The 9,225-nt window shown below is 34.4% G+C and overlaps 1 protein-coding gene across 1 annotated transcript in view; it reads left to right on the top strand.

The window, feature by feature from the left end:
• The window catches only part of LOC107648431 (vacuolar-processing enzyme-like), a 5,319-nt gene continuing 4,656 nt past the window's right edge, over positions 8,563–9,225 (top strand). Inside the window, exon 1 of the mRNA XM_016352299.2 lies at positions 8,563–9,134. Within this exon, the coding sequence (XP_016207785.1) occupies positions 8,775–9,134 (360 nt within the window). The 5' untranslated portion in view covers positions 8,563–8,774. The remainder of the gene's footprint in view (positions 9,135–9,225) is intronic.

The raw sequence follows: 9,225 nt of genomic DNA, 5'->3' as shown, positions 1-9,225 counted from the left end.
CCAAACATCAAGTTTGATAAGGATCTTACTTGTGATGCTTGCCAATTGGGCAAACAAGTAAAATCCTCTTTTAAATCAAAAGATGGAATCTCAACCAAAAGGCCATTGGAGATGTTACATATTGATCTTTTACTAGAAACTAGAACTCAAAGTTTAGGAGGAAAACACTATGGTCTTGTGGTGGTAGATGATTACTCTAGATTTGGTTGGGTACTTTTCCTTGCTCATAAGAATGATGCCTTTCATGCCTTCTCCACCCTTTGCAAGAAAATTCAAAATGAAAAGGATTTGAAATTGCCCATTTAAGAAGTGATCACGGAAGAGAATTTGAAAATCAAGACTTTGAAAAATTCTGTGATGACTTAGGGATCTCTCATAATTTTTCATGCCCTAGAACCCCCCCCAACAAAATGGGGTGGTTGAAAGAAGGAATAGAAGCCTTCAAGAAATTACTAGAGCTATGCTATGTGAGAGTGAGATTCCTAAATTTTTATGGGCTGAAGCTGTGAACACATCATGTTATATTTTGAATAGAACGATCATTAGAAAAGGGTTAAAGAAAACCCCTTATGAGCTATGGAAAGGAACCCCTCCAAATCTTAAGTACTTTCATGTTTTTGGATGCAAATGTTTTGTGCTTAATAATAAAGAAAATCTTGGAAAGTTTGATCCAAAATCCTATGAAGGAATATTTGTTGGATATTCCACCACAAGCAAGGCCTATAGAATTTATCTCAAGGAGCATAGGACTATAGAGGAATCCATACATGTTACTTTTTGTGATTCTAACTTAATTCCCAGTACTGTGATAGATAATGATTCAGATGGTGAAGAAGCTGGAACAAGCAAAGAAAATTCCAAATCTTTTCAGAACGAAGAATCTTCCAGTCCAGTTTTGTCTCGTCAGATTGGAGGAGACATTTCCATTTTGTCTCCTGAGCAGGCACGAGCAACTGAAACAGTGAGACCACCAGAAGTTCATCAAAGCTCTACACCTGTCTGAAAGCCTAGAGAATGGAAGTCCATGAGGGGTTATCCTCATGACTTCATCATTGGTAATCCCTCTCAAGGAGTAACAACAAGATCATCCACCAAAAGGCAAACCGAACCTAGCAATCTTGCTCTCTTGTCACAAATAGAGCCCAACAATGTCAAACAAGCTCTTGAAGACCCATCATGGGTTAAAGCAATGCAAGAGGAGCTTGCTCAATTTGACAAGAATGAGGTTTGGACACTAGTACCTCATCCGGACGTAAGAAAGTTACCGGTACTAAGTGGGTATTTAAAAATAAGCTTGGTGAGGATGGACAAGTTGTTCGTAACAAGGCTAGATTAGTGGCCCAATGTTACGATCAAAAAAAGGGTATAGATTTTGATGAGTCTTTTGCTCCGGTAGCTAGAATGGAAGCAATTAGATTGCTTCTTGCCTATGCCGCCCATAAAGGTTTCAAAATGTTTCAAATGGATGTTAAGTGTGCTTTCCTTAATGGCTTTATTGATAGAGAAGTGTATGTAGCACAACCCCCCGGTTTTGAACAAAAAGAGTTTCCAAATCATGTTTTCAAATTAACTAAGGCTCTTTATGGTCTTAGACAAGCTCCAAGAGCTTGGTATGAAAGGCTTAGTGCCTTCTTGTTGGAAAATCAATTTCAAAGGGGTACCACCGACACTACTTTATTTATTAAAGCATCTAATTATGATATTCTCTTAGTTTAAGTTTATGTAGATGACATTGTGTTTGGTTCGGCCAATGAGACCTTGTGTGAAGAGTTTGGAAAACTCATGACTAGTGAGTTTGAAATGAGTTTAATGGGAGAGCTTACTTTCTTTCTTGGCCTCCAAATTAAACAAACTCCTAGTGGTACTTTTATTTACCAAGGAAAGTATGCAAAAGAACTTATTAAAAAGTTTGGCCTAGAAAATTCCAAATCAATGGGTACACCGATGCATCCCAACACAAAACTTGAAAAGGATGAGGATGGTCAAGATGTGGATGAAACAAGGTATAGGGGAATGATAGGTTCACTCATGTACCTTACCTCCTCTAGACCGGATATTGTCCAAAGTGTGGGTGTATGTTCAAGGTTCCAATCTCACCCAAAAGAATCCCATCTCACGGCTGTTAAACGCATCATTAGATACATTAAGGGAACTTGTGATTATAGATTATGGTATCCTAAATCTGATGACTTTTGTGCAGTAGGGTTTTGTGATGCAGATTTTGCGGGAGATAAAGTGGATAGACGAAGCACATCCGGCATGTGTTGCTTCCTTTGAAGCTCACTCAATATATGGTCAAGCAAAAAACAAGCCACAGTGGCTTTATCCACAGCTGAAGCAGAATACATTTCCGCATCTGCATGTTGCACTCAATTAATTTGGTTAAAAACACAATTAGAAGATTACAAATTAAAAATCAATAGTATACCCTTATTTTGTGATAATATGAGTGCTATAAACATTTTAAAAAATCCTGTTTTGCACTCAAGAACAAAGCACATTGAAATTAAATATCATTTCATTAGAGAACATGTGCAAAAGGGAACTATTGATATTCAATTTGTAAAATCTGAAGACCAAATTGCTGATATTTTTATAAAACCCCTCTGTGAAGACAGATTCTGCACCTTGAGAAAAAGTTTAGGAATGTTTGATTTAAGTTTCATTGAAAATCTGTGAATTTTTAACTCTGTTCAGTTTTGTCTCGTAGGTTAGGACGAGATAAAAATGCAGGCTTGATGGAGGAGCTATGATCAAGGGGGAGGCAACGCAGATTTAAATTTTCATGGGCCCCACCTAATAATTCCTAACCCCACCATGGCAGTTTAGTTAGTTATTCTTTCTTTGAAAAATAAAATCACAAAATCTCTTGGATTGTCTTTTCATATCTTGTTGGAAGAAGCATGTTGTCAAATCATATCTTTTCCTTCCAACTAATCCCTTGATTCAAGGAAACTCCCTTTTTATCATTTTTTAAAACTCCCATTTGGTTAATAACCGCGCCATTATGGTCATTAACTTCCCCATCATCTATCTCCAATCCACATTTATTGCACCACTAACCTCCTTCCACCCTCACTCTCCTTCGTCATTCACCATTTCATATTCAACTCCTCCATTCATCCTATCATGAAAAAGAAAACTGCACTTAGGAGAAGTAGCCGAACCCCCATTCCAAAAAACCCACCTTTTTCATCACCTCCAACCCATACACATATCCATCTCCATTCTACCTCCTCTTCTACTCATTCCCCTCCTTCTAAAAAGACCGAAACCATGCGCCGTAAGGTAGTTGCTCAGAAAACTTCAAGGAGAGGCAAAATTGGAAAGACCAAGGAACCTAGTGTTGAAGAGGATGAAGACGACTCACATGTATATTTGAGTATTTTAAGGTTGATTTGTCTAATAAATCTGTTGAGAACAAGGTTTCAATGATTAAAGGAGGAGGAGTTTCGGACAAGAAAGGCAAGCGGTCTGTTCACTCTGAACCATCTCTCAGCGATCTGGAGAGCCATCCTGAACCCTCAAATGTCACTGCATCAATCCGGGAGGTGCTCAGTGAGTTCCGCAACATGTCCAAGTTGATGTTCAAATCCCACAAGACTGCCCGGAAATTGGAATATGAACAGGAAAGGGCTTGGAAGAAGTGTCACGAAAGGGTTGGCTTCATGATTAAGAGCTTTGATGATGAAATGGGGACAGGGGATTACGAAGATGATTCCGGTTCAGAGTTCAATCTTTCTGATGATTAATGACTGTTTCTTTACTTTTATTTAATATTGGCTCCATTAGGCTCAATTTGTTTTTTGTAGGAGCATGACTTGATACTCACTGCTCTATGATACTTTGATACACTCTTGTTACTTTATTATGGATATTTTGTTGTGTTGTTCATATTTTGTGCAGGTGCCCCTTGATGACAAAAGAGGGAGGAAATTGAAACTAATGAAACAGGGGAGGATTTGCTGAAACAGGGGATGAAATTTTCAATTGAAAATTCATGATCACCCTTGTTCAAAGAATGCATGCTGTTATTGCATTTGTTTCACTATGGTTACTGTTGTTGGAAATGTTTCTGGCATTTGGTTTGACAATATATTTGTATTGATCATATGAATGTCTGGTTGTTGATTTATCTTGATGAACATGCTTGTATTGAAATAGGAATATTCTTATTCATCTTGGTAAACATGTTGGTTTGAAAATTTATTTTTGGCAGTTCCTTTAAACTGTGATATCTAACAGCTGCAATGTTTTTGATGTGATCATGAGTGATTCAAAAATATTTTCTTACTTGAATAATATTGCTCTGATATCTTGACTGAAAATATTTGAAAATTTTTTGAACTACATTGTTTTGGAATCAGTTGATGTGTGTAAAGTTTGAGCAGTAAGTCAGTTTATGATATCAAATGAGTTTTGATTATCAATTTAAAACTGCTCATAAATCAAGCATTTAGCATCATATAATATGCTAAATAACATTGTTCTTGAAGCTTGATTAAAATGTTACAGGTTAGTGCTTCCCTTGGTAAAATAAGCATACATCAGGGGGGAGCCATGTGACATTTAGAAAGGGAGAGAAATTCAACCTTCAAAGGGAGTACTCATACTCAATTTTTTAAAAATTTCTTTCCATTTCAATTTTAATAATATTTGTCATCTAGGGGGAGATTGATGAGTTTGGAAAACTCTAAATTAAATTGATGATGATCAAACATTATTAAACAGCAAAATTATTAATCTAATATATATATGTTAATTAAATTAATTTTGCTGTGCATGGTTTACTTGGGCCGAAAAATAATTCTGGTGCAAGCCCAATCACATTCAGCCTTTAGTTTTGATAATATATGATGAATATGGCTGAATTGATTTTGTTATGTTACTTGGGCCAACTTAATCAAACTAAAAATGCTCTCCTATGTGTTTATGCATGATCCAAAATTCATCAGGAAAGCAAATGTTACCAATTGGGCCAGATTAAATTTTGTTGCTACCAAGCCCAATATTATTTTTTATGAATGTTTCCAAGCTTGGTCCGAAACCATGTTAAAAAGAAAACAATTTGGCTCCATGCTTTCAACGGATTCCATTTCCTTATTAGAGATGGATTTCAAAACTTAATTGCTAGCATTGAAAACATGAGAGAGAATTTGACATTGATTTGATTGAAGGCATCATTGCTACACGCCACTCTAAGGGAAGTAAAAGCAAGTTATTTTCAATTAATTTGTTTAATCACATTGAGTTGCTTTTCTTCAGATTCTCTCTTCTCTCTCATTCTTTCTTCTTCTTCGGTCATTGTCCAGGAAATAATGGAAGCTATGTTCAGCTACCAAAAGAAAGAAGGAGCTGCATGCATCAAGACCATCAAGCTAATGATGGCAAGAAAACATACTAAAATAAAAATGAGCTGTGGCTAAGATTGTCACCAAACATGGATAGATTTGGTGAGGTAATCTTGGGTTCTTCATGCTCAAAAAGGAAGAAGAAGATTTCGGCCAGCAAGGTGAGATTCTTGGAGGAGATGGCTTGTCTTTGATTCTGCTCAACCACCACAGGAAGTAGCTAGAGTGGCGAAGTGATGGTAGAGGCAGAAATTGAAGCAGATGAAGTCATCATCATCATGAAGCATCAAGGTCCAGAAATCCATCTTGGAGAAGCAAGCCAGTGATGGAGAGCTCGGATTGATGAAGAGTGATGACTAAGGAAGGACTAGAGGTAATTGCATGTTGGTTATTGCATGGTTATCTCTTCTCTCTCTGTGTGGCCGAACCGATTTCTTGAAAGAAGAAGAAGTTGGCTTGGGTTTTTGGCTTCAAGTGTGGAGGCTTCTCTCTTCTATAAAAAGGGAGAACAACCACTGGTTGGAGCAAGGAGTTAGAAGTAAGCAGTGAGAGTGCAAGGCCCAAGATTCTCAGAGCTACCTAAGCTTACAGTTTTTCTTCTCCTTCAATGTATTCTGTTTTGTATTTTTCTGTTTAATTTTGTCATGTCTTGAGTCTCATGGAAAAAGACAAACAGTGAGGTTTGTATAAAAAAGCCATAGAGCGGAAAAAGGCAGAAAGTGCAAAATTAAAAGAAAAAGCCATAGATGTCCATAGAGTTCCTTTGTTCATCTATGTTGTGTTTCATGATTCTGTGGGAATCCCCTTGTAAGTTGGGTTAGCACTTTACAGTTTGTAATCAGGTTGATTATAGTGAAATTCCATCATTGTTGTGATGGAGACTGGATGTAGACTGCACTGCACTTAGCAGCTGAACAAGGATATATTTGGGTGTAATCTTCTTTCTCTCCTACTCCATTTCTGTTTTCTACTGCACAGGAGCAAAAATAAAAAATGTCTCATACTAAGTGACGAGACAAAATGAAAAAGTCTCGTGGCTAGGGACGAGCTAAAAATAGAAAAGTCTCCTCTAAATCCAGCAAGTGTTAGCAAGCAAAAAGGGGGCTAAGATTCAACCCCCTTCTCTTAGCCACTGAAACCATCAATAACTTATTTGTAGAGTGTAAAGTAAAGTTGACTTTAAAATTTATGAGTTGATTTGAAAGCGTAAAAATCTTGATTTAGAGTGTAGGCACCAAAATATTGACTACTATAGTATTGGCTACGCCTACCATTATTCATGCTTAGCTCCTTTTATAACATGACAGGATGATTTGGCTATGGAAGCAAGGGAGAAAATTGTACTTTAGGAGTTAGACAAGGAGGCATGGAAGAGGGTCAACCTTAGTTTTCTCAAGGATTTTTTTCATTTTATGTAAATGGTATTTTTTTTTTCTTTGCTTGTTTTTTGCATAATTTAAAGCCATTAGCTATAAAACCATCAATGTGCATTTGGATCGTGGATCATAAATTTGATGTATTTATGAATTTTATCTCTTTTAATTTCTATATTTCGATATAAATATTGTAAATATTTTTTGTATTTATTTAAAAAATTAATCTATGTTTGATTCTTTTTATATTTTGTTGAAATATAATTATTTATAAAAATCAAGTTTTAATAGTGGTATATGTGAAATTAGTAGAAATCTATAATTAGAAAATCAGTAACAGTGACCGATTTAGCTACCGATTTTAGATTTTTAGATCAGACATCAGCGACCGATTTAGCAACCGATTTTATCAATGACCAATTTAGCGACCAAAAAAGTGGTTACCATTTAGCGACCGATTTAGCGACCAATATCGTTTGGTACTAGTTTGGTAGCATTGGTTGAAAATCGGTCGCTAATATCATTTGCTAACGGACTTCGGTCGCTATTTTTAAATTAGCGACCAAGGTTTTAGCGACTACCAGAATCGGCCGCTATTCCGGTAATTTCTTGCAGTGATAGGGGCTCAATCGAAAAGAAAAAAATATAAGGATCTAATTGAAAATTCAGTAAAACTATAAGGATCGAGAGAATAATCAAAACACTTACAAACTTATTTGTCCAAACAAAATCTTCTAATTTTGAAGAAAAACATATAAAAATAAAAAAAAAATCGTATGTCAATAATAAAACATGAAGAAAAAAAAGATGAAGCGTGTTGAGTGGAAGAAAAAAAATAGAAATACAACTAACAGTAAAAAAAAAACAGAAAAAACAAAAATTAAAAGAAATAAAAAGAAAAGATGAACAGCAAAAACGAAAAGAAGAAAAAAAAAAAACTAGAAAAAAAGCACGTGATTTTCCGCGCATGTTTGCGTGGATGATTTTTAGTTAGTGAATAAATTCTTAGACCAATTTAATTAGAAGAATTTGATTTGTTCATATAGTTTAAGGAGAAAAAGGGAAGTATAGGGAGAAAAAGGGAAGAATAAACATTTTTTTTATTAAAAAATTATCATGTTTTATGCTTACTTGTCTATGTATTTCATACTTAATTACTAGGTAAATATAGAAGATTGAAACACAAACGAGAAAAAAAAAATGTTTCTTTTTTTCAAATCTGCTTCTCTATATGCATATATCATGCATGTTTTGCTAAAAAAATGTAGGGGATAAGAGGTACAAAGGGAAAACAAAATATTTGTTTTTTTAGAGTTAGTGTTTGCTTATCTATGTATATATCGCTTTATCTAGACAAGTGTATGGATAATAAGATACATGTAAAAGAAAAATATGTTTTTTTTTTAATTTATATTTCAATCTTTTAATAGGTATTATTAATTTAGTTTATATATTTTATTATTAGAATTGTCAACTTTTAAATCTTTCATGATTAAAAATAATAATTTAGGCTTGCGATTAAATAGAACTTTAAGATGAGACAATTATTTGATATACTAATTGAGGAAGTTGCATGTTATTTTTAATAAAAATAGAGACATTTTATACACCATGGAGTAATTGAGTAAGAAATTCTTAGTTCATAAGGTGAGGTTATTCATTAAATTTGAAAAAGTTAAGAGAAAAAAAAGAAATAATAAAAAATTATTTAGGTTCGAATTAAAAAGTTAGACATTTATTTATCATTTTCTAAAAAAGTTGTGAAATAGAATAAATAAAACTTTCTGATATGAATAATATTGTATTGGTAAAATCGATGCTTATTCTGAAATCGGCTAACATAAACAATACAAGGGAAAGAAAACAAGATTAATGGATGCATATATATTATTCTTTGTCATTTCTATTGGACAAATTCTGCCGCTATAAGTTCAAGATGCAACAATGCATTTATGTTTTATCTAGCTCAGTATATAGTATAGCTCCACTATATATACATTACAATAATCTTTGACATACAAATTGAACATTATATTATATTGCATGCAAGATGAATCATAAGATGACTTGTTGGGTCCCTTTGTTAATAGCTTCAGTATGGCTAAGTTCAAGAATGACGACGTTGGAGGGTCGTCATGTGTCAAATAATAATTTTCATCCTCTTGTGAGTAATGATGATTCAGAAGGAGCGAGATGGGCTGTGCTTGTCGCTGGTTCCAATGGGTTTGGAAATTATAGGCACCAAGCCGATATTTGCCATGCTTACCAAATAATGAAGAATGGAGGCCTTAAAGATGAAAATATCATTGTATTCATGAGTGATGACATCGCCAATAATGAAGAAAACCCAAGGCCTGGCGTTATAATCAATCATCCCAATGGTTCAGATGTTTATCAAGGTGTTCCTAAGGTAATTAAATACAACATAATATATCTACTTTTATCTATTTTACGAAATTATTAATTTAAAATAGAAATGTTAATATAATATAACTGTTCAA

Source organism: Arachis ipaensis, chromosome B06 (assembly GCF_000816755.2).
Source record: "Arachis ipaensis cultivar K30076 chromosome B06, Araip1.1, whole genome shotgun sequence".
NCBI lineage: Eukaryota > Viridiplantae > Streptophyta > Magnoliopsida > Fabales > Fabaceae > Arachis > Arachis ipaensis.
This window is presented reverse-complemented; position numbering and strand designations above follow the sequence as displayed.